The sequence below is a fragment of the Scyliorhinus torazame genome, chromosome 6 (assembly GCF_047496885.1).
Source record: "Scyliorhinus torazame isolate Kashiwa2021f chromosome 6, sScyTor2.1, whole genome shotgun sequence".
Lineage (NCBI taxonomy): Eukaryota > Metazoa > Chordata > Chondrichthyes > Carcharhiniformes > Scyliorhinidae > Scyliorhinus > Scyliorhinus torazame.
In genome coordinates this window covers 50190498-50217211 of record NC_092712.1, presented here as the reverse complement: position 1 = coordinate 50217211, position 26714 = coordinate 50190498, and the positions used below count along the sequence as shown (strand labels likewise).

Sequence of the window (26714 nt, the reverse complement as noted above, 5' to 3'; positions counted from 1 at the left end):
GTGAAGAGACTTTCTTCTGCTTAAAGGCAGCAGATAAATGCAAATTGTTTTATCATATTTACTATCTGCAGAATGAGCGCAGGATCAATTGTCCACAACAGCTGCAGTGGCGCTTGTGGGGGTCTCCCAGGGTTGGACGTCCCCTACTGCATGCCCTTTTGGCAGGGTGGTACCCTTGCACTGTTGGTGCCACCTGGGCAGCCTAACACTCCCAGGCTGGCACTTTGGCAGCCCCATCATGGGAATTGCTGAGTCATCCCTCCGCGACAACACACATGCATGAGGATGACCCAACGCCCCATCACTGACCCCTCCAACAGACCCCCCAATCCACTCCACCAGAGACCTCCATCACACCCCCATATCAGAGACCACCAATATCATAGACCCCTCAATAGAGACCCCCGTATCAGAGATTCCCCCATATCAGAGACCGCCCTATATCAGCGACCCCCCCAAATGAGAGACCTCCTTTTAAAACAAAACAAATCAGAGAACCTCCCACCCCGCCAATCAGTCACCCATGTCTGAAATCTAAATAGCAGTCCAGGCAGAAACAGTGAAACAATGTCTGTTTCTCACTTACCTATCCCTTGCACCAGCTGCCTCAGACAGAAGTTTAGACAGCAGCAGTTTTCATAGAAAGGCAAAACCACATCACAAGGCTTTAAATCCCCTCAGATCCTTTGATCTGCGTATTCTAATAAAAAACAGTTTAAAGGAATATGTGGAACAAGGAAGGAGGTGGTTTTGAGACCAGGAAGAGCAGTCATCCAGCAGAGGGCAGTAGAGCGGAGCTGCTGATTGGTGTTGCAAGGGAAATTTGCATACCTCCGTCGTGGTCACCCTAATTTGAAGGTGCACCTGAGCTAAAGACCCCAGCTGTTCGAGTGAAGACAAGCATCCAGCAGAGGGCAGTAGAGCGGAGCTGCTGATTGATGTTGCAAGGGAAATTTGCATACCTCCGTCGTGGTCACCCTAATTTGAAGGTAGTTTGTGGAGGAGCTGTTGGCAAGTGACACTTAAACCCGAAACACTTCTTCAGTATTTCCCTCCCTACCCCCTCCTCTAACCAAAAAAAAAACAACCGCTGTAAAGAACAAGAGGAAGGCTCAAGTTCAGGTAGAAGTAGAAAGAAGTTGAACCGTGATGCCATAGCCTGCAGGTAAGGGATTAGCTGGTGACTGGTAAGTAGTTTTTCATTTATATTCCCTCAGGTGTTATCGTGCAGGGCGCAGAGGTTGCTGAGTGAGTGCTTGCTGAGAAGGGGAGTGAATAACAGGTAAGCTCTTTCTTTCTGTTTCTTTTTTTAACTAGGGGGATGGCAGGGAAGGTAGTGCAATGTTCCTCCTGCAGAATGTTTGAGGTGAGGGACGCTGACAGTGTCCCTGCTGATTTCATCTGTGGGAAGTGCACCCATCTCCAGCTCCTCAGAAACCGCGTTAGGGAACTGGAGCTGGAGCTGGGTGAACTTCGGATCATTCGGGAGGCAGAGGTGGTCATAGATAGAAGCTTCAGGGATGTAGTTACTCCAAAGAATAAAGATAGATGGATGACGGTGAGAGGGGCTGGGAGGAAGCAGTCAGTACATGGATTCCCTGTGTTCGTTCCCCTTAGTAACAAGTATACCGCTTTGGATACTGTTGGGGGGGGGGGGGGGGGGGACTTACCAGGGGTAAGCCATGTGTTGCAGGTCTCTGGCACAGAGTCTGTCCCTGTTGCTCAGAAGGGAAGGAGGCAGAGGAGTAGAGCATTAGTCATTGGAGACTCCATAGTTAGAGGGATAGATAGGACATTCTGTGGGAACGAGAGAGACTCGCGGTTGGTGTGTTGCCTCCCAGGTGCCAGGGTGCGTGATGTCTCGGATTGTGTTTTCGGGATCCTTAAGGGGGAGGGGGAGCAGCCCCAAGTCGTGGTCCACATAGGTACCAACGACATAGGTAGGAAAAGGGATAGGGATGTAAGGCAGGAATTCAGGGAGCGAGGGTGGAAACTTAGATCTAGGACAAACTGAGTTATTATCTCTGGGTTGTTACCCATGCCACGTGATAGCGAGATGAGGAATAGGGAAAGAGAGGAGTTGAACGCGTGGGTACAGGGATGGTGCAGGAGGGAGGGTTTCAGATTTCTGGATAACTGGGGCTTATTCTGGGGTCGGTGGGACCTCTACAAATGGGATGGTCTACACCTGGAACAGAGGGGTACCAATATCCTGGGGGGGAAATTTGCTAATGCTCTTCGGGAAGGTTTAAACTAGTTCAGCAGGGGCTTGGGAACCTGAATTGTAGCTCCAGTATACAGGAGGTTGAGAATAGTGAGGTCATGAGTAAGGTTTTAAAGTTGCAGGTGTGTACCGGCAGGCAGGAAGGTGGTTTAAAGTATGTCTTCTTCAATGCCAGGAGCATCCGGAATAAGGTGGGTGAACTTGCGGCATGGGTTGGTACCTGGGACTTCGATGTTGTGGCCATTTCGGAGACATGGATAGAGCAGGGACAGGAATGGTTGTTGCAGGTGCCGGGGTTTAGATATTTCAGTAAGCTCAGGGAAGGTGGTAAAAGAGGGGGAGGGGTGGCATTGTTAGTCAAGGACAGTATTACGGTGGCAGAAAGGACGTTTGATGAGGACTCGTCAATTGAGGTAGTATGGGCTCAGGTTAGAAACAGGAAAGGAGAGGTCTACCTGTTAGGGGTTTTCTATAGGCCTCCGAAAAGTTCCAGAGATGTAGAGGAAAGGATTGCAAAGATGATTCTGGATAGGAGCGAAAGCAACAGGGTAGTTGTTATGGAGGACCTTAACTTTCCAAATATTGACTGGAAACGCTATAGTTCGAGTACTTTAGATGGGTCCGTTTTTGTCCAATGTGTGCAGGAGGGTTTCCTGACACAGGATGTAAATTGGCCAACGAGAGGCGAGGCCGTATTGGATTTGGTACTGGGTAATGAACCAGGACAGGTGTTAGATTTGGAGGTAGGTGAGCACTTTGGTGATAGTGACCACAATTCGATTACGTTTACTTTAGTGATGGAAAGGGATAGGTATATACCACAGGGCAAGAGTTATATCTGGGGGAAAGGCAATTATGATGCGATAAGGCAAGACTTAGGATGCATCGGATGGAGAGGAAAACTGCAGGGGATGGGCACAATGGAAATGTGGAGCTTGTTCAAGGAACAGCTACTGCGTGTCTTTGATAAGTATGTGCCTGGCAGGCAGGGAGGAAGTGGTCGAGCAAGGGAACCATGGTTTACTAAGGCAGTCGAAACACTTGTCAAGAGGAAGAAGGAGACATGAAGGTTCAGCAAGGGCGCTCGAGAGTTACAAGTTAGCTAGGAAGGACATAAAGAGAGAGCTAAAAAGAGCCAGGAGGGGACATGAGAAGTCTTTGGCAGGTAGGATCAAGGATAACCCTAAAGCTTTCTATAGATATGTCAGGAATAAAAGAATGACTCGAGTAAGAGTAGGGCCAGTCAAGGACAGTAGTGGGAAGTTGTGCTTGGAGTCCGAGGAGCTAGGAGAGGTGCTAAATGAACATTTTCCGTCAGTATTCACACAGGAAAGGGACAATATTGTCGAGGAGAATACTAAGATTCAGGCTACTAGACTAGAAGGGCTTGAGGTTCATAAGGAGGAGGTGTTAACAATTCTGGAAAGGGTGAAAATAGATAAGTCCCCTGGGCCGGATGGGATTTAGCCTAGGATTCTCTGGGAAGCTAAGGAGGAGATTGCTGAGCCTTTGGCTTTGATCTTTAAGTCATCTTTGTCAACAGGAATAGTGCCAGAAGACTGGAGGACAGCAAATATTGTCCCCTTGTTCAAGAAGGGGAGTAGAGACAACCACGGTAACTACAGACCAGTGAGCCTTACTTCTGTTGTGGGCAAAGTCTTGGAAAGCTTTATAAGAGATAGGGTGTATAATCATCTGGAAAGGAATAATTTGATTAGAGATAGTCAACACGGTTTCGTGAAGGGTAGGTCGTGCCTCACAAACCTTATTGAGTTCTTTGAGAAGGTGACCAAACAGGTGGATGAGGGTAAAGCAGTTGATGTGGTGTATATGGATTTCAGTAAAGCGTTTGATAAGGTTCCCCACGGTAGGCTACTGCAGAAAATACGGAAGCATGAGATTCAGGGAGATTTAGCAGTTTGGATCAGAAATTGGCTAGCTGGAAGAAGACAAAGGGTGGTGGTTGATGGGAAGTGTTCAGACTGGAGTCCAGTTACTAGTGGTGTACCACAAGGATCTGTTTTGGGTCCACTGCTGTTTGTCATTTTTATAAATGACCTGGAGGAGGGCGTAGAAGGATGGGTGAGTAAATTTGCAGATGACACTAAAGTCGGTGGAGTTGTGGACAGTGCGGAAGGATGTTACAAGTTACAGAGTGACATAGATAAGCTGCAGCGCTGGGCTGAGAGGTGGCAAATGGAGTTTAATGCAGAAAAGTGTGAGGTGATTCATTTTGGAAGGAATAACAGGAAGACAGAGTACTGGGCTAATGGTAAGATTCTTGGCAGTGTGGATGAGCAGAGAGATCTCGGTGTCCATGTACATAGATTCCTGAAAGTTGCCACTCGGGTTGAGAGGGTTGTTAAGATGGCGTACGGCTTGTTAGCTTTTATTGGTAGACGGATTGAGTTTCGGAGCCATGAGGTCATGTTGCAGCTGTACAAAACTCTGGTGCGGCCGCATTTAGAGTATTGCGTGGAATTCTGGTCACCGCATTATAGGAAGGATGTGGAAGCATTGGAAAGGGTGCAGAGGAGATTTACCAGAATGTTGCCTGGTATGGAGGGAAGATCTTATGAGGAAAGGCTGAGGGACTTGAGGCTGTTTTCATTAGAGAGAAGAAGGTTAAGAGGTGACTTAATTGAGGCATACAAGATGATCAGAGGATTGGATAGGGTGGACATAGCTTTAAATTGAGGGGAGATAGATATAAGACAGACGTCAGAGGTAGGTTCTTTACTCAGAGAGTAGTAAGGGTGTGGAATGCCCTGCCTGCAACAGTAGTGGACTCGCCAACACTAAGGGTATTCAAATGGTCATTGGATAGACATATGGACGATAAGGGAATAGTGTAAATGGGCTATAGAGTGGTTTCACAGGTCGGCGCAACATCGAGGGCTGAAGGGCCTGTACTGCGCTGTAATGTTCTATGATTCAATGGGGGAGCAGGTTCTATAGGCTGAACTGCTTACTTCTGCTCCTAATTTCTAGGTTCCTATTCACTTTCAAAGATACAAAGCTTTCAGTCAGATGCAATTGACAGGGTAATAGATTCCAGACTGCCTGGATTGATTATAGATCATAGATTGTTTATTTTCATCTCCCTTCATGTTTGAGTGCATCTCAAGCACCCTGCTTTGAACCTAACCTCAATGTTTATTTATAAACACCTAGTTGCAATTGACAGCTCCTGACCACAGCAAGAGCAGTTAAGTGTTTTCTGCTGAGAAAAAGAGGAAGTGAAAACACCTAACTCCAAGACCTAACTGCCAGAGTGCCTTGGAGAAGTGCCAGGGGCAGCTGGTTGCTAGAATCTCAAATTGAAAAGCCCTCTGACATGGTGGAAACCCTTTTGCACTGTGCAGAGAGGTTTCTTGTATGGACTGCTGCTGCGCATCCTTCACCTCCTTGGTCTTGCCCATCTCCAGGACACACCTTTTTGTGCCTTGTTGTCTGGTGATGGAGGTCCCCAGTGGAGGTCCCTCTACAAATAAGTTTTCCCCCTTAAAACCTGGGACATGGGGTGGAGGGTGTCACACGCAGAAATCCCATAAAAACGTAGGTTGCAATGGTACACGGACCCCCCAAGAATCCTGCTCTTTTCGTGGCCTTGTGGAGTCTGGGGACCATGCTTAGAAAGGTTGAGGTAGACTGCATCCCCATTTCAGTTCCTCAAAAAACCTTTTGTTTACAGTTTTGTTTGCACTCCAGCCCCACGCTTCTGATCTATGGGTACCTGGTGCGGGGAGGTGTGAGGGAGGAGGAAGACCCCCTCATGAACCTGCTCCTGGGCTTGTCCAAACTTGCCATCCACAGTTTCAGGCGACAGGCAACCAAGGAGATCTTCCAGCCAGACTGCCTGCCCCTTTACCGCGACTATCTTCACTGCCGGGCATCTCTTTTTAAAAAATAAATTTAGAGTACCCAATTCATTTTTTGAAATGAAATGAAATGAAAATTACTTATTGTCACAAGTAGGCTTCAAATGAAGTTATTGTGAAAAGCCCCTAGTCGCCATATTCCGGCACCTGCTCGGGGAGGCTGGTACGGGAATTGAACCATTCTGCTGGCCTGATGGTCTGCGTTCAAAGCCAGCGATTTAGCCCTGTGCTAAACCGGCCCCAGGTTTTTCCAATTAAGGGGCAATTTAGTGTGGCCAATCCTGCACATCTTTGGGTTGTGGGGGCGAAACCCATGCAAACATGGGGAGAATGTGCAAACTCCACACGGACAGTGACCCAGAGCCGAGATCGTACCTGGGACCTCGGCGCGTGAGGCAGCAGTGCTAACCACTGCACCACCATGCTGCCCTTGCCGGGCATCTCTTGAGAGGAAGTATGTGGTACCCACTGGCACCGTTGAGGCCTTCCATGCCTGGTAGACACGGCGGGGACTGGGAACTCTTTATCATGTTTTGGTTTGATGTTCTAAGTTTAATTCTTGATCTTTATTTGTTCAAGTCAGTATCCCTTTAAGGTGCTGCCCTTTCACTTTGTCCCTTGGTTCATTTGATTTAGTTTAATTGGTTTCATACAAAATAGTTGTTTATCGGCTGGGAGGGACAATTAAAATGGATCAGTAAACAGTCAAATCCCTCAGGACTGTGCAGCTATACCTGTACTTCAAGACCGGGTCCGACCCTCCCTCCTTTACTGTCTGCCTGCCTCCGATTTAGCTGGAGCCTCACGATGAGCAGGTAGAAAGGCCTCCTGTTATTCTGCAGCCTTTCTCATTAATACGAGATTCCATCCTTTTTGTGGTGGCATTCCGAGCGTCACACCCGAGCCCATCACCTGCAAAGTACCCATGCCCCATGTGGACCTCAGGCAGGTAGTGGTGTAGTGGTATCACTGGACTAGTAATTCAGAGACCCAGAGTCAAGCACTGGGGACTCAATTTCGAATCCTGCCATGGCAGATGATGAAATTTGAATTCAATAAAAATCTGAAATTAAAAATCTAAAAGGTGACCGTGAAACCATTATCGATTGTCGCAAAGACCCATCTGGTTCACTAATGTCCTTTAGGGAAGGGCGTCTGTTGTCCTTACCTTGCCTGGCCTACATGTGACTCAAGCCCCACAGCAATGTGGGTGACTCTTAAATGCCCTCAGGGATGGGCAATAAATGTTGGCCCCAGCCAGCAACGCCCACATCCCATGAACGGATTTTAAAAAGCCCCACCCTTGCCCCCACCAGGAGATATTCACGTACTCCACCCATATTATGTGTTCCCAATCTACAGGCTGCAGATGCCCCAGTCACCATCAGAATTCCTCTGCAGCTCAGCACAGAGCCTGTGAATCCCAGGGACAGTGACTGTGGGACAGCCCTGCACACCAAACGGTGCCTTCTTCCTGTGGAGCACACAGCCCTTGCCCCTCCCTGCAGCTTGGGTACACTGTGCTTCCAATGATTGCTCCTCTTGCATGTCCGCTGCCCTTCTGCACTCTCTGTGAGGTCCACATAGCCCCTGGATTGTGTATCACCTGTGACTCTTTTCTATTTTGAAGGAGGAACCTCTGCACTCTGTGACTAGTGTCTGCCAACTCCTGAACTACTGCGCATAGTTCCCGTTTCCAAAGAGGACTCAGGACAACCACACCTTCCCAAACCACACCACTGTCAAATTCTGCGCACTGGTGTGAAGCACCCCTTGCGTGCCGCACCAGCGAGCCCCCACCCCCTATTCTGGAGTCTGTGTGTATTCCACTGCAGTAAACAATGTGGTATCTCTTGGTCCTCTTCGTTTGCCAGCGTTTCATGCAGCTATTTCGGGGTTCAGCTTCCCAGCCTTCAGTCGTCCCTCTGTCTTCGATGGTTCGTTGTGCTCATCCATTTCCTTGTTCTTCTGCCTGCCATTGTCTCCCCAACCCCGGGCAGAATACTAATCCGAGTCGGTGAAAGGGAGGATCCTTGAGTCCAGCAGCACAGTGCCATTCATAAAAAACAGCTCAGCATGGAGCTAGAGGACACGAACCCCTCTGCCCAGCGGAGTAGCATTCAGCTCAACAGGAGTGGTGCAATGCTACGGCAGTTAAGGCTATGTATGTTGCACACACTTCGATGTCTTGCGCAAGCTGAGGTCCGCCTTGTGCATGCCACACATTTTCAAACGGATTTGAGGCTGACATAATTTCCTGCTGGCCTAACATAAGATTAGAAAGCATGAGGAGACTCCGGCAGGCAGTTGTTTTAATGAGCATTCATAATAATAATAATCCTTTTATTGTCACAAGTATGAAGTTACCGTGAAAAGCCCCTAGTCGCCACATTCCGGAGCCTGTTCGGGTAAGCTGGTACGGAAATTGAACCCGCGCTGCTGGCCTTGTTCTGCATTACAAACCAGCTGTCTAGCCCACTGAGCTATGAGATGCAAATGCATGCAAATAGCAATTATGCCACTCGGCAGTGGGTGGCACAGTGTTTAGCACTGCTGCCTCACAGCGTCAGGGTCCCTGGTTCGATTCCGGCCTTGGGTGACTGTCTGTCTGGAGATTGCACTTTTTCCCTGTGTCTGCGTGGGGTTTCTCTGGGTGCTCCGGTTTCCTTCCACGGTCCAAAGATGTGCAGGTTAGGTGGATTGGTCATGCTAAATTGCCCCTTAGGCTGGGGTTGCAGGAATAGAATGGGGAAGATTGGGCCGAGACAGGGATCTCTTTCGAAGGGTCGGTGCAGACTCAATGGGCTGAATGGCCACCTTCTGCACTTTAGTGATTCTATGATTCTGTGAAAACCGATCCGCCATTGGGAGAATTACACCGTGTTCTTACACTTGCGGGATTCTGACATTTGGCTCGGGCTAGATTCTCCACTCCCGCCCGCCACCAAACCCGCCATGGGGGAGTGAGGATGGGAAACATTCGCCCAGCATTTCAAGTCAAGATGTTCTTTAATTAAAAATGGTCACCGACCTCAAACTCTGACTTAAACTGAAATACTGCCTGACCAGTCAAGTGTTCTCAGAAATTGCTGCTTCTTCTTTTTACGATCTGCTGCATTTGCATTATTTTACCTTCTGTTTTACTCGATAGATTTTAACAACTGTATCTAAAAAGGAAACATTTGACAATTGTGATGGTGCTAAATTACATTGGTAGACAATGAATCTACATGTGGAAAGGCTCCGTACTGTAAACAGTACTTTAAAAATGAGCTCATGTCTGTTGATGTCAAGTTCCCTGTCATCTAAGTGATGTACTGCAAAGTCTGCCATTGTTCAGTCACACTATTACATTTTTGAGATTTGATGTTTCATGGATCCTGGGATTTCTTTCTTACATGAACTGCAGTTTAGAATGATTCATCACACTTTCCTCTCTGGAACACTGACAGTTCGTCCAGCTTCAGATCACAAAATCTGCCCCCGCTTTCACTAGATGGCACTACAGTATGCTCTGTGAGGTCAGTGGTTGCAAAGATAACAGCTCAATGCGGTAAATACTGCTCTCTTGAAAATGAAATGAAAATGGCTTATTGTCACAAGTAGGCTTCAAATGAAGTTACTGTGAAAAGCCCCTAGTCGCCACATTCCGGCGCCTGTTCGGGGAGGCTGGTACGGGAATTGAACCGTGCTGCTGGCCTGCCTTGGTCTGCTTTCAAAGCCAGCGATTTAGCCCTGTGCTAAACCAGCCCCGGGGACACGACTATCTCTGCCGCGTTCACTCAATAGCTGCATACAGTTCAGAGTATTGAACCTAATTTGTATTGGGAATTAAGTGACGGCTAATTACATAGAATTTACAGAACAGAAATACTTAATTCAGCCTGACAGATCTGCGTCGGTGTCTGTACTCCACATCAGCTCCCTCCTGCCCTTCGTCATCTCATCCCACTTCATATCCTTTTATTCCTTTCTGCGCATGTGACTATCGAGATTTCCTTGAAACGCACAGTTTCCTTTCTACCTTGGGTGGCAAGGTAGCACAGTGGTTAGCACAGTTACTTCACAGCTCCAGGGTCCCAGGTTCGATTCCCGGCTTGGGTCACTCTCTGTGTGGAGTCTGCACGTTCTCCCCGTGTCTGCGTGGGTTTCCTCCGGGTGCTCTGGTTCCCTCCCACAGTCCAAAGATGTGCAGGTTAGGTGGATTGGCCATGGTAAATTGCCCGTAGTGTCCAGAAAGGTTAGATGGGGTTACGGGGATAGGGTGGAAGTGTGGGCTTTGGCAGGGTGATTTTTTGGCTGGTGCAGACTCGATGAGCCGAATGGCCTCTTTCTGCACTGTAAATTCTATGTCTATGCAGCCAATTGCCACAATGACTCATTGGGGTGGCAAGTTCCACATTCTCCTGAATTCTTTATTCGATATATTAGTGACTATCTAATATTTAAGGCCCCAGTTCTGGACTCCCCACAAGGGGAAACATCGGGGGCTGGATTATTTTATTTTGAGGCTATGTCCCCACACTGGTGTGGGAACCGTGGCGTTTTATAACAGAAACAATGGAGTAAAACCGCACCGATCCTCCGTTTGGCTGGGGGCGACCATCAAGGCAGCGTAGAGCTCCCGGCTGTAGCTGCCGATACGGCCGGAGAATTGCCGGGTCCGTGGCCGCTCACTTACAACAAGGCGCCGGCCACTCGCGGACCCAGCCTGCGAAATAGTGCCCCACCTTTGGCCGGCTCGCGCACCCCGGACCACCCCCCAACAAGGGGCTGGTTTAGCACAGGGCTAAATCGCTGGCTTTGAAAGCAGACCAAGGCAGGCCAGCAGCACGGTTCAATTCCCGTACAAGCCTCCCCGAACAGGCGCCGGAATGTGGCGACTAGGGGCTTTTCACAGTAACTTCATTTGAAGCCTACTTGTGACAAGCGGTTTTCATTTCATTTTCAACAGTGTCCCCAGTCCCTGGCAAAGCCCCTCCTGCCCGCAGATCGGTCCTCCCCTACCGTGGCAGCACTGGACTGGGTCTGCAGCCGCAACGGCGAGTTACCGACGGATGACACCACACGCGACCGACGCCATCGGGAACTCGGCGGTTCGGGAACAAAGGATCGGGGGTGGGCCTCAGGCAATGTCCTGAGGCCGTCGATACGGTGCACAGCGTACTCTCCGAGTTGGAGGAGATGGCGTATCGCAAAAGTGGCGTCTCCCCGATTCGATTGTGAACAGGATTCTCCGACCGATCGCCGAACGCGATTTCGGTGTCAGCGACCAGAGAATCCCACCCAGGAAGTTCTAAGTTAATCATGTGGAGCCAATTATTGATGTTTTCCACAAAATGTCCTGGAGTTAGCAACCACCCTGGTTAGACTTGATCTAAATGATGACAAATCATTCACTCAGCCCACAACTTTGTTGTCACAGCACACCATTACACAATATGAGATTATTTGAAACCGATTTTGTTAAGAACTACATTACGAGGAGAAAATAATTGAAGCATTGAGAATGCATCTGTTGCATTTTTAGTTGGACGTTGTTTTCAGTAAAATTGCCAATAAATAAACTAAAGGCTGTACGTACCTTTTTAACATTGTATGCGAGCAGCGCATACTTCATATCTGGTGACACTTCATATCTGCTGACCTGAAATTCTTTCTGTAAAAATAAAGAAATGCTTCATTTAAATAAATTAGAAAATTACATTTTTCAAAATCCTTAGCATATAACTATTATCAGATATTCATTCATAAATCATTGTGGTCATTGGGCCAGTCAGGTTTTCTGTTCGACCCCATATGTACTTCAATGACTAGAGAATCGCATGGACCCTAAATTTTGAACCAGGAAGTATTCAGTTTCCATGGCATCTACTTAATTCCAGGGGAGCCATTTGACTTTGCTTTGTGGTCTGTCCTCACTAACTTTCCCCTTTCCCTGGTCCCAAAGAGGATGAGGTCGGGAAATTAGTATTGGGGAAATGAGTAACTAGCAGAGACTTTGAACAAGTATTTTGTATCTGTCTCCACAGTAGAAGACAGAAAAAGCATCCCTGGAGTAGAAGAAAATCATAAGAGGCAAATGGGAGGGAGGACCTTAAAACAATTAATATTACGAGAGAAAAAGTGCCAGGAAAACGAATGAGACTAAAACCTGACAGGCCCCTTGAGGCCTGATGGTCTACATCCTAATGTTTTAAAGGAAGTTGCTGCAAACATAGTGTGGATGCATTGGTAGTAATCTTCCCAAATTCCCTAGATTCTGGAAAGGTATCGGGGCTTGGAAAACCGCAAACGTAGCCCCTCTATTCAAGAAAGGAGGGAGGCAAACTGAAAACCAAAGCATAGTTAGTCAAAAATCTATCTTTGGGAAAATACTACTACTACAGATAATAATAATAATCACTTATTGTCACAAGTAGGCTTCAATGAAGTTACTGTGAAAAGCCCCTAATCGCCACATTCCGCCGCCTGTTCGGGGAGGCTGGGACGGGAATTGAACCCGCGCTGCTGACATTGTTCTGCATCGCAAGCCAGCTATTTAGCCCACTGTGCTAAATCAGCCCCTGGTTCAGAATCAATTACTGAGGGGGGGGGGGGGGGGGGGCGGGGGAGGAGGGGAGAAAATCGGATTTCAATCAAGCAGAGTCAACCTGATTTTGTGAAAGCGAAATCGTGTTTGACAAATTTATTTGAGCTTTTTGCTGGTATAAGGAGCAAGATGGATAAAGGGGGAACCACTAGATGTAGTGTATTTGGATTTACCAAAAGCATTCAATGAGGTGCTAAAGGAATATCGATGAACAGGTTAAGCGATTAGGCATTTAAAAAATCAGCAAAATGGAGTATAACGTGGGGAAATGGGAGTTTGAGACAGGTTGGTTAATAAAGGAAAATGAGGAAAGTGCAGAGACTTTAAACATGTATTTTTGTCTCTCTTAAAGGTAGATGACACCAAAACCATCCCAAGGATAATTGAAAATCAAAAGAGGCACTATGGCAGGAAATATAGAAAAGCAGGCTATTGTTCAAATGGAGAATAACCGCAGAATGTTGCAGGAGAGAGGGGTCTGGGTGTTCTTGGACATGAGTCACAAAAGGGTAACATGTAGGTAAAGCAAGTAATTAGGAAGTCAAATGGAATATTGGTCTTATTGCAAGAGGGATGACGTATAAAAGTAGGGAAGTCCTGCTATAACTGTGCAGGACATTGTCCAGTGTATTGTGCACAGTTTAGGCTTCCTTACTTATGGAAGGATACACTTGCACCGGAAGCACAGAGACACTTTGCTGATTCCTGGGATGAAGAGGTTGTCTTATCAGGAATGGTTGAGCAGTCACGCCCAATACTCATTGGTGATTAGAGGTGTGAGAGGTGATCTTCCTGAAACACATGAGGTTCTGAGGGGCTTGGCAGCATAGATTCTGAGAACACGCTTCCCCTCCTGAGGGAATCTCGTTCTAGGGGCACAGTTTAAAAATAAGGGGTCTCCCATTTCAATGGAGATGAGGAGGAACGTCTTCTCTCAGAGAGTCTTTGGAATTATGTTCCACAGGGTGCAGTGCGGGACGGGTTTGTGATTACATTCAAGACTGAGTTGGACAGATTTTTGATGTGGAAAGGATTTGAGGGTTCTGGAGGAGCAGGCAGGAGAGTGGCGTCACGACCACGATCAGATCAGCCATGACCTCATTGAATGGCGGAGCAGGCGTGATGGGCTGAATGGCCTATTCTTGCTCCTATTTCTTATGATCTTACAACCCCTTTATCAAGGGTTGCACAAGTGATGGCGAAGGGCCAGCTGCCCACCATTTCACCACCAGTTCATTACAACTGGCCGAATAGTTGAGATCAGCAAATTCAGTACAGAGTCTGAATGGTCCCTGAACCACGTGGCCCAACTACTAACTGAACAGTGAACAAGACTTCGGGTGCTGAATGAAGATTTCACACTCAGGAATGATTCTGACAGGCATGCTGAGAAAAGAACACAGATTGCCAAACATGCCAGATTCCCTGTATTGAAAATAGCTTCTGTCCTGAGTTGACCAAGACAACTTGAGGCCATCTCTACAAAACAGAAGGGTCTAACAATGCTTTTAGTTGCCTAGTGTCACAGCGAGAGCCCTTTCATCACTAAAGCCTCAGGTTCCAACGTAGACAATTGCAGTTTGGTGTGCCCAAATGTCACCAGAAAAGCATAAAATAACAATGATACTTTGTTCAAAGGAATATTTTGCAACTTGAGCATTGAATGGTATTGTGGCTTACATTGGAAAATTCATATATAGACCATCGATCAGATTAAAATGTGTAATTATCATGTAGCAATAAATATAGACAAACAAATTCAGCAGGTAACAGCGGAGTGCTGGACAGGATTTGAAGAATTACAAACATCAACAGAAAAATTGCAAAGTCTGGTTTTGGGCTCGCTTGGATTGGTGTTTTACAAAAGCCGCATTAGCGAGATCGCGGCCCGTATTCAACGGCAGCTAGTGCCAAAAATGAGCCCCCACAGAGCTCTCAACAATACCAACGGCCTCACTGTCTGATTCGCCTGATCCATGCCTCAGCAGCTCCCCACTAATAAGGAAGAGCTGCTTTTAAACGCTCCCTCACCACTCACTCCCAGTCAATACACAAGCATGGCAGCGTGCAGCCCTGCTCACCGCTTTAGGCATGCTGACTTGGACAGGCTTCTCAATGCTGCGGATGCGAAACCTGACATCCTGTTCCCCCGAGGGGCTCAGAAAACCAGCAGCAGGATTCGCCATGCCACCTGGGAGGCAGTGGCAGCAGCTGTCAGTGCCGGCAGTATGACCACCAATGAGCTGCAAAGGTAAGTTACCACCCGTCTTGTGGCATCAGATCCGCCTGCCACCCCTCAAAGCCCCCCACCCCGGCACACACCAACACAACCCCTTCATTCCAGGTCCACACATGCCACTTGCTATTTGACCCATCAAGCATGTGGCTCACAATGCCTTCTCTTTGTCTCCGCAGGAGAAGATAGCCCATAATAAACAGGAAAGGGACAAGAGGGGGAGACGAATCCAGAGATTCAAGACCCACTCCACATGGGAAACTGACCCTGGAAATCACAGGGTTGCCCAAGGATTGAGTAGTCACTGACAGCAAGGTTGGCCTGCGACAGAGAGATGGGAATCCACTGCCTCTTCACCCAGATGACCTGAGTAATTCATGACAGTCAAAATGATCCTTTCCTCTCATTGACCATTTGACCATTGTCTCACTGGACCTCCATCTGATGGGGCCAGGCCATTTGAAATCTCCGCCACCCAAGCGACCGCCTCGGAGAAGAGCTCAGAGGAGACCACCGACCAGGCGGTACAGCATTCACCCATCCCTTCCATCAGTGCAGAGACATACACCTCGGTGGGTGATGTTAGTGGACAGGCTCCTGGGGCACAATCTGACGAGAACCACACAGTTGCTGATGCACATGGGGTGGAGGCAGGAACATTGAAGGGAGTCAGCAGTCGGAGGTCTGCTGGATCCCAGAACACAGCTGGATCCCAGCCAGATGCCGAGCCTCTAGACAATTTCTCCCAGAGCTGATGCAGATGATAGACACAGCCTTGGGATTCAGGAGAGGGTGTCAGCGACATTCAAGGGACTGCAACGATGATGGGAGGAGTCCCAAAGGCTGCAGGTGCAAGAGATGGTGCCACCAATGCATGGCACCAAGGCCAACACTGGTGATGACCACAGTGGCAAACCTGGAGCATGACATCCGTGGCTTCTGTGGTGGTGGCCAAGGCATGGTTCAGTCTGTGAGATAGGGAAGTGTGGGGGGATGGCATTGGAGGAGAGGGAAATGGGGAGGGGAGAAATGGGGGTGGATTGGGCAGAGGGAGTGAAATCGGGGGGGGGGGGGGTTGAGATGATGGACACAGCCTCATCCTAGAGAACCTGGAGACAATGAGGGCCTTCCTGGTCCTCCACTCATGTTGGACACTTGTCACCTCCTGCCCTCCATTCTCCGTCTCCTCCTTGGGCTTTTCCTCCAGTCCCTACTGGACTATCTCACCCTCCCCCTCACACGAAACCGCATTTTTAAAAAATATAAATTTGTTGATGGGATGTGGGCGTCGCTGGCTGGGAGAACATTTGTTGCCCATTCCTGAGGATACTTAAGAGTCAACCACATTGCAGTGGGTCAAGAGTCACATTTATGCAGGACCAGGTAAAGATGGCAGATTTCCTTCCCTAAAGGACATTAGTGAACCAGATGTGTTTCCACGACAATCGACAATGGTTTCATGGTCATCTCATCAAGAGTCTTTCAATTTCAGATATTTTTATTGAATATAAATTCCACCAACTGCCATGGTGGGATTCAAACCCAGCATTACCCTGGGTTTTTGGATTGCTGGACTAGGGACAATACCCCTCTGCCACTGCCTCCCCATAGTCCCTCCACCTCCTCCTGTTCCTCCTCCTCCTTCAGCATGTCGCCCGGCTGCTGTTCCAGATTGTGGAGGCCACACCAGACCATCACAAAGCCGGAGACCCTCTGGAGGTGTACTGCAGGGCGCCACCAGCGAGGCCGAGGCACCAGAACTGCATTTTCAACAGGTCGCTCCATCGTTCAATGATACCATGTGTGGCAGCATGAGCCTCATTATAAGGGGTCTCCATCTCGGTCTCAGACCTCCGCACCGGTGCCATCAGCCATGATCTCAGTGGGTATTCCTTGTCCCCTGCGAACCAACCCATCATTCTGGGGTGGTCCTTGAAGACAACGGGGATTCACGAATGCCCCAGGATGTAACTGTCATGCACGCTCCCAAGGTAATGGGCACACACATGCATGATTCGGCGGCGGTGGTCACACATGATCTGAACATTCAGGGAGTGGAACCCTTTCCTGTTAATACAGGGCACCCTGATGCCCCGGTACTCGCAAGGCAACATGCATACCATCGGACGCCCCCTGGGCCTTGGGCATCCCAGCGATGGCAGTAAATCCTGCAGCCCTGGCATCTTGGAACATAGAACATAGAACACACAATGCAGAAGGAGGCCATTCGGCCCATCGAGTCTGCACCGACCCACTTAAGCCCTCACATCCACCATATCCCCGTATCCCAATAAACCCTCTTAACCTTTTTGGACACTAAGGGCAATTTTGCACGGCCAATCCACCTAACCTGCACGTCTTTGGACTGTGGGAGGAAACCGGAGCACCCGGAGGAAACCCACGCAGACACGGGTAGAACGTGCAGACTCCGCACAGACAGTGACCCAGCAGGGAATCGAACCTGCGACCATGGCGCTGTGAAACCTCAGTGCTATCCACTTGTGCTACCGTGCTGCCCTAAATCTTGGTGGTTGATCCAGTTGGAAGGTGATAAAGCTGAATACCTGGGCATGCAGAACATCTGTAATCTCCCAAATGCACCTGAAATGACCCGGTAGTATAAATGTTCAGGGCTACAGTGACTTTCGCGGCTACTGAGAGCCTCTAGGGGGTGCCAAGTCCCGGATGAGATGCAGTGCTTTGCGGCACATGGTGTCCGTCAGCTCATTGAACATGGTGATCGTCAGCTCATTAAATGACCAACACCCGCACACCTTTGGCCATCGCTGGCCTCCCCTTCTGGGTTCCTCCTCAGCCTAATGGGCAACGGGTCTTCAGGGTGTGCGGTGGCCCCCTGCACATGTGGTGCCACCTCCAGCCTCTATTGGCAGTGCTGCCATCTCTGGCGGCTGCCAAAAGCACCGAGAGGGCAGCCTCCATTGGATCCACACGAGCAAACATTGTTTTGTCTGGAAGGAATTGGAGAAGGAGAGAGACTGCCAAATGTTAGGGCTTCCATCCCGGGACCCTCAAATCCCCCAAGCTTCCCCCACACTTACAAGTCCTGCCTTCTCTAAGAGTGCCATCCAGTGAGCCGGTTGTGCTGGCAAACCTTGCTCTGCACACTCACCCACCGCCACATCAGGCGACCTGAGACCTCAGGCCTCGGTCGGATACATTAGTGAGCGCGTACTCAGCTGCCCTCCATTCATCCACACAATTATCCTTTGTTCATGAGAAGATCGTCGTTGCTGAAGCCCTGCTCTTAAGTGTTTGATTGTTAGCAGCTGCCTCTGTGGTACTGTCACTACTAGAGTTCAGGCACATTGTTCAGGCATTAAAGTTTGCTGCACATGCAGTGTACTAATCACCCTCTGACACATGACACATGTGCCCTCGAGGAGGCACTTGTGATTTGAGAAGTGTGAAGTACTATCACGACTACCGAGGCTAATCCCTCATTTGAAATCGCCTTCAGCTGTGATCTGGAGGCTGCTCACAGGCAGAGGGAGTGAAATTGAATTTCAGGGTAGAAGCCACAGCAGGGCTCTGTCCTTGAAGTGCTTGGTGGGACAGACAAGACTGCAGCTGTGGTTGCTCCTGTTATGGGTCACCACAATATTTAAAGAGGGCTTGAAGGCCAATTGATTGGCTCACTGACCCAATTTTCCATCATAATTTACCTTTTCTCTTTTTATTACTTTTTTAGTAACCCTTCGTTGATATTTGAAAGTGTCCCAATCTTCCAGCTTGCCACTGGCCTTTGTAATATTGTATGTCTTTAGTTTTGTCTTTATGCCATCTTTTACTTCCTTAATAGGAACATAAGAATATAAGAACTAGGAGCAGGAGTAGGCCATCTGGCCCCTAGAGCCTGCTCCGCCATTCAATGAGATCAAGGCTGATCTTTTTGTGGACTCAGCTCCACTTAGTCGCAAGCTCACCATAACCCTTAATTCCTTTACTGTTCAAACATCTATCTATCTATGCCTTAAAAACTTCCAACATGGTAGCCTCAACTGCTTCACTGGGCAAGGAATTCCACAGATTCCCTTTGGGTGAAAATGTTCCTCCTCAACTCAGTCCTAAATCTGCTCTCACTCATTTTGAGGCTATGCTCCCTAGTTCTATTTTCACCCGCCAGTAAAAACATCCTCACTGCTTCTGTCTTATCTATTCCCTTCATAATTTTATGTGTTTCTATAAGATCCCCCTATTCGTCAAAATTCCAATGAGTATAGTCCCAGTCTACTTAGTCTCTCCTCATAAACTAATCCTCTCAACCCCGGAATCAACTGAGTGAATCTCCTCTGCACACCCTCCAGTGCCAGTGCATCCTTTCTCAAGTAACAAGACCAAAACTGTACACAATACTCCAGGTGTGGCCTCACCAGCACCCTATGCAGCTGCAACATAACCTGCCTTTAAACTCCATCCCTCTAGCAATTAGCGAGAAATTTCTATTTGCCGTCTTATTACTTGCTGCACCTGCAAACCAACATTTTGCGATTCATGCACAAGGACACTCAGGTCCCTCTGCACAGCAGCATGCTGTAACTTTTTACCATTTAAATAATAGTCCATTGTGCTGTTATTCCTGCAAAATTGGATGACCTCACATTTACCAACATTGTACACCATCTGCCAGACCCTTGCCCACTCACTTAAACTATCTATATCCCTCTACAGACTTTCAGTGTCCTCTGCACACTTTGCTCTAGCACTCATCTCCGTGTCATCTGCGAACTTTGACACATTACACTTGGTCCCCAACTTCAAATCATCTATGTAAACTGTAAAGAATTGTGGTCCCAGCACTGACCCCTGAGACACATCACTAGCCACTGATTGCCAACCAGAAAAACACCCTGTCATGGATGTTTTTTCCCCCTCTTACAATTTTTCTTCCTCTCTGCAATATATTTTAGTCAGGATAAATTGAATATCTCCTTAAACAACTGCCATTGCTCATCAACTGTCCTACCTTTTAGCCTTCCTGTCCAGTCCACTCAGGCCAAATCTGTCCTCATGCCAATGTAATTGTCTTTGTTAAACTCTAAAACGCGAGTGTGATGCTCTAGTTTCTAACCCTCAAACTGAATTTGAAATTCTAGCATGCTATGATCACTCTTTCCTGGAGGATCCTTAATTGTGAGGTCATTAATTAATCTCTCCTCATTGCATTGTACCAAATTCAGAATAGCCTGGCTCCTTGGTTAGTTCCACAGCATATTGCTCCAAGAAACAATCTCTGGGGTTACTGGGTTATGGGGATAGGGTGGAGGTGTGGATCTTGGGTAGGGTGCTCTTTCCAAGAGCCGGTGCAGACTCGATGGGCCGAATGGCCTCCTTCTGCACTGTAAATTCTATGATAATACATTCAATGAACACGCCCTCAAGGCTACCTTTGCAAATGTTATTAATCCAGTCTATATGAATATTAAAATCACCCATGATACTGTTGTACCTTCCTTAAAAGCCTGCAATATTTCCCAGCTTCTACTGTGGTCCACTGTGCAAGTACTGTTTGGGGATCTATAGATTACTCCTCCCAGGGACATCTTTCCTTTGCAATTTCTTATTTCTACCTAGACTGATTTTACATCTTGATCTCCAGTTCCAATATCACTGATCACTACAGCATTGATCCCTTCCTTCACGAAACAAAGCTACACCACCTTCTTTACCTTCCTGTATATCCTTCCAAAATACTGAGTACTCTTGGATATTCAATTCCCAGACCTGATCTCCTCGTAGTCATGTCTCAGTAATCACCACCAAATCATACCTGCTTGTCTCTATTTCCGCTGTTAAATCATTAACTTTGTTCCGAATGCTTCATGAATTCAGACGCAAAGCCTTTAAGTTTCTTCTGTTGTCAAATCTCTCTACTCTTGTCTGAATCCTTGGTGCAATATGACATTCACACGTTCTGTCCCTTTCTTTATTTTCTGGTAACAATCCACCTCATCATTAACCATTCCTACATTTTGTGGGCGCAGAAGTACATATTGGATGTCTCTGAAATCTCGTCACTCAATTATGGTCTCGTCAGACAAAAATGTTGGGAAATATAAATATTTTTAGATTTCAAAAATAAACAAATACTCAATCCAAGCATAAAAGCTTTGAAGAATTTTCGGATCCAAGTATAGGCCTTTTTCGAAGATCAGTTTGAACGTATTTTTGACTTTGGGGGATAGTGTACAGCAAAGATATCAATTCAGGTACCAATTATATATCTCTCCCCAAATTTTGTTTCCAATTGGAAGAGACGGATATGGCTGAAGCCTCGTTTTACACAATCGTCCAAAGTCAAAAGTCAACCTAGGTATAAAACCTTCACTTTGTGCGAACCTCTGACAGGAGCAGAGCACTCGTCAAAGTGTAGTGCGCGGTGTGCCATTAATTCCAAATTCACATCAGGCTCCCATGTGCAAGGAATATAGGTAAGGCCAGAATCAAAAAGCTTCATAGAAGATCAACAATGCAGTAGCCACACGTGTACCTGAACCCTTCCTGCCAAAGAACTTCCTGCAGAACATTGGAGGGCTATGGAGAGAGAGCGGGTAAATGGAGTTGAAATCAGCCATGATTGAATGGTGGAGTGGACTCGATGGGTCGAATGGCCTTACTTCCGCTCCTATGTCTTATGGTCTTATGGAAGGAATTGATGATGGTTGAAATAGTTCAGAGGGCATTATTGGTGAATATAATTCAGGTGCACACGTGGACAGGGTTTTTCACGTCAAGGGGATGTCCAGGCATCAGTTGAACAAGCGAGGCTGCTGCAGTTGAATAACCATGACCAGTGCCGGCCCCATGTTTTTGCTGTGATTTCTGGCTTTCTGTAGTTAAGCTCTGTGATGTTGCAGTTTTGCAGCAGTCAGCGAACCATGCTTATCTTTCAGACTCTGACCAGGCAGTACTGTAAGGACTTTGCTGATCAGTTGATCAATCTCAAGCTCTGCTGTAATGGTTCTGTACAGCCCTGATATTACCTCTGGCAGGCACAGGGGTGTTTTAGCTAAAAGATAAAATAGCTTGTGTCCCCCGAGGAAATGCACTCTCAGTCCAACTTTTCCCTCAAATACTTCAAACACAAATGCCTTTTGAAAGAGAAGGAATTGCATTTATACTGCGCCTTTCCGGATCTCAGGACATCCCAAAGCATTTTAAAACGAATTAAGCATTTTTGAAATGTCGCAAACACGGCAGCCAATTAGCATATAGGAAGCTTCCAGAATCAGCAATGTAATAATGACCAGAAAATATACTTTTAGTGACACTGTTGAGTGATATGAGGGCCAGGACATATTACAGTTCTTTGAAATAGTGTTGGGGATCTTTTACACTCACCTGAGAGAGCTTTGTTTAACAGTTTGCCTGAAAGGCAGCACCTCATACAGTGCAGCACTGCCTCAGTACTATTGTAAGCCTTGGTTTTCGTCAAGTCTCTGCATTGGATTGTCAGCCTTGGCTTTTCTCAAGTCTCTGTGGAACTTGAACCCATAAATGTCTGACTCAGCGGCGGGAGACAGCAGCCAACTGAATCACGGCAAAACATTAGGGGCTGGTTTAGCTCACTGGGCTAAATAGCTGGCTTTTAAAGCAGACCAAGGCAGGCCAGCAGCACGGTTCACTTCCCGTACCAGCCTCCCCGAACAGGCGCCGGAATGTGGCGACTAGGGGCTTTTCACAGTCACTTCATTGAAGCCTACTTGTGACAATATGCCATTTTCATTTTCATTTTCATTTCACATCCTGGCACAATCTGATGTAGGCTTTTCCACAGCCCAATGGGTATCGTTTCTTCAAGGAAGCACAGAGGGTGACCAGGCAGTGTCCCTCAATTCTAAAAAAACCTTGGAAGCTGCCACAGCTAATGATGTGTGAGGAAAACAAAGCATAAGACCATACGACCAAAAGGCATAGGAGCAGAATTAGGCCACTCGGCCCTTCGAGTCTGCTCTGCCACTCAATCATGGCTGATATTTTCTCATCCCCATTCTTCTGCCTTCTCCCCATAACCCCTTATTGATCAAAAACCTATCCATCTCTGTTTTAAAGACACTCAGTGATTTGGCCTCCACAGCCTTCTGCGGCAAAATGTTCTACTGATTCACCACCCTCTGGCTGAAGAAATTTCTCCTCATCTCTGTTTCACAGAATGGAACTAAGGTCGATATATCTGTTGCTTACCTGTGCCTGTTCTATTATTGAATTTGGGAACCACAATGAATTTCCAATCTACTCTTACTTCCCTGGTGTCTAGTCTTCTATCATAACTTGAGTATTGCTGAAAATAAAATACTTTGTCGAAGTTTTTCGACTTGCACTCATCAGGACAATCGCAAGAATATCAATGTTGGGGAACACCAACTTTATACTGTATAAGAAGAAAGTGCTGATTGGTTGGGCAGTGGAATCTGATTGGTGGAGGTGTTGCCATGGAGAATACACCCGTTGAAGGTGACTGTCGGTTAACTGTCAAGCATTGTTTGAAATGTAAGTCAGGCAGCTTGATTCTGATTGGTCAAGAGATTGTTCTTCCGTAAAAATGGCTGTCTATGCTTAAATCTTAGCCTAACCTCTTTTCACATTTCGTGATAAATGCCATCTATTCCGGGGTTGGTTTGCGTTGAGCTAAGCTGGCCATGACATTTATATCAAAGTCATTGATTTATTGGTTGTCTTTGTTTGAAGAGGCTTATAGTTTCAATCAGAATATTGTGTTTTAACTCTGTTTTGATTTCTTTTGTAAATTTTGTGATGCTATTGTCTCACAAAGAGATCTGAAACTGACTTAATTTGATCTTGCTGCTCGACAGCTTGAACAGTTAGCGATAAAGTCAGGAGAGCGATGGGGCTTGATACAGAACAGAAACCACATAACGGCAGCCTCTGGCATCAGAACATGAGAGGATCATGTATTGTTAAAGCCAAAAGAATCAGTGGGATCTGGAGCAAGCTGCAATTCCTCCTCTTAAATCGTCCGGGATTTGATGTGAGTTGGGACACTGGAAGCAGAGTTTTGGGTGATTTGATTTGATTTGATTTGATTTATTGTCACATGTACCGGAGTACAGTGAAAAGTATTTTTCTGTGGCCGAGGGAACGTACATAGTACGTAGATAGTAGACAAAAAGAATAATCGACAGAGTGCATTGACAAATGGTACATCGATAAACAGTGATTGGTTACAGTGCGGAACAAGGGGCCAAACAAAGCAAATCAATGAGCAAGAGCAGCATAAGGCGTCGTCAATAGTGTTCTTACAGGGAACAGATCAGTCCGAGGGGGAGTCGTTGAGGAGCCTTGTAGCTGTGGGGAAGAAACTGTTCCTATGTCTGGATGTGCGGGTCTTCAGACTTCTGTACCTCCTGCCTGATGGAAGGGTCGGGAAGAAGGCAATGTCTGGGTGGTAGGGGTCTCTGATAATGCTGTCTGCCTTCCTGAGGCAGCGGGAGGTGTATACAGAATCAATGTAAGGGTGGCAAGCTGTGATGTGTTGGGCTGAGTTCACCCACTCTGCAGTTCCTCGCCGAGTTTCCAGAGGGTAGATATGTGAGGCCATCCAGAAATACTTTGTCAAGTCTTGATGTAAAATAGGCATTCGTTCCAGTCACCACCACCACTCCGCGCAGTGTAATTTCTGGTGGCAGGGGTACCCCACCATTGGTTGGCGGCAGGAACGTACGATCTGGCCATTGCCTATGGGCGTTTGCACGCGTCGCACCCTCTATGACCCGGAAACACATTGTGGGGCGGAGTGGGGTGGCGAGGAGGGGGAGGAGTTGCAAACAGTGGGACTGGATGATCCTTCTGGAGGGAAGGGTTGGAAAATTCCAGTCATAAATGATGGTCTCAGCAGCATATGAGCTAAGACAGTGTCAGAGTACGGCAGTGTTATGGAGGTGAAAGTAGGCGGCCTTAGTGGTTGTGCAGATATGCGGTTGGAAACCCATCTCGGGATCAAACAAGACATCAAAGTCAACAGTAGAATCCATAAAATTCCGACAGTGCAGAAGGAGGCCAACCTGGAACAACCTGGTTCTGTCTCACCGACATTTGCCAAGGAAATCAGCTGATGAAGGGTCGCAGAGCTGAAAGGTGAGGCTGGAATTTTTTTCCCGAGGCAGGTAGATCGAGCCAGCAAATTTCCCTGAAAACATTCCCAGAATTGTTGCTGCAGAAGCGCAGGTGTGGTTTGCAGCTGGGCCTGCCCCAGGGTGCAAATCAGAAGCAGATGCATGGACTGCTGAGTGCCAAGACAAGCTAGTTAAAAGGAAGTCTTCTTTCTCTGGAACATTTCCAGTTGTTTTGTTTCAATGTTTGACCCTCTGGCCCTCCCTCCTCACACTCCCCATCCCCCAATAATGACAATGCATGCCAGCCCCCTCATAATGCCCAAAGCCCTCATACTCTCCATGCCCACCTAAGATGAACGCATGCCACTTACACATCCACATGGTCCCTTATAGCCTCCAGACAAAGTTATTGCCAATGCATGCCAACAACCACGCCCCCATCAGCCCTTACAGCCAGCATGCCAACATAATACCACCTCATGTACCCTACCCAGCACCTTTTGCTCTTACACTCTCGATGTTACATCATATCGTATCCACCAGGGGCAGATCTTAGGAATCATGCTGAGATTAAATAAAATAAATATCAACATATCTACTACAGTTTTAGCTATAATAAAAAAGATCCCATTCATGAAGGCCCATTCAAAACTTTTAAATTGCCACAAGTACGTAATCACTGATCAAAACAAACATACTTGTATTCTTAACTCTTTATCAAAGACAACTAACCCTTTAATAAAAATGGTGGCATAGATGTAATGAATTAGTCATCAAGAGGCCCAGGCTAATGCTTTGGGAATGTGGTTTCAAATCCCACCGTGGAAGCTGATGGAATCTGGTATTGAAAAGCTAGGCTCTGTAATGGTGACCGTGGAAATCCGTCTGGTTCTCTAATGTCCTTCAGGGAAGGAAATCTGCTGTCCTTACCTGGTCTGGTCTACATGTGACTCCAGCAATGTGATTTACTCTGAGCTTCCCTCTGAAATGGCCCAGCAAGTCACTCAGTACAAAGGAAATTAGGACTGGGCAACAAATGCTGACATTGTGAGCGATGCACACATTCTATGGAAGAATAGAAATGGCGGGCGGGCTGTTCTGTTTTATAAACCTGTGTATCAGCTCAGACTGAAAAAGCAGTGTGCTGCCTGTCAGCTCCACTGCTGGCTTTTCCCACCGGAGATTTTGAAACTTAGTTGAAAAAAAATCCTGGAGGCGGGGCCCGGATTGTAACACTGACAGGGCGGACTTTGAATTTGCGCATTCCAACCCTAACCTCAGCCTTTAAGAGATCGGGGCTCCCCTTTTAAAAGGTGATTTGATCGAACAAAAATAAAAATAAAAACAAGGATCCTCCCCACGCACACAGGGAACAACAACCTCCCCCTGCACATGGGAAACCCATGCCCCCATGGCCAAAGGGAACCACCATCCCCACAAGCACAGTGAACCTCTTACCCCACAGACACAGCGAACAACCCCCCACATGCACAGGGAACCACACCTCCACAGACCTCCCGAACGGTAGCCGCTGTTGGCACTACCCCCTGACAGTGCCTGGGCACTTCCCCCTGGATCTGCCCCTTGGCACAGCCTCCTAACACTAACGGGGCGGTGTCAGGATGCAGTGGTGGGGGCGTGGGGTGGTGCTGTATATATCTGGCATAATTTCGGGGGAGCAAATCCAAAT

General features: G+C 47.4%; 1 protein-coding gene across 3 annotated transcripts in view; it reads right to left on the bottom strand.

Annotated features, from left to right (window-relative positions):
• dpp6a (dipeptidyl-peptidase 6a) overlaps positions 1-26714 on the bottom strand; it is a 1922242-nt gene that overhangs the window by 662962 nt on the left and 1232566 nt on the right. For all 3 annotated transcript variants that reach the window (XM_072508192.1, XM_072508190.1, XM_072508191.1), the window contains exon 5: positions 11690-11764. In XM_072508192.1, the coding sequence (XP_072364293.1) occupies positions 11690-11764 (75 nt within the window). The remainder of the gene's footprint in view (positions 1-11689; positions 11765-26714) is intronic.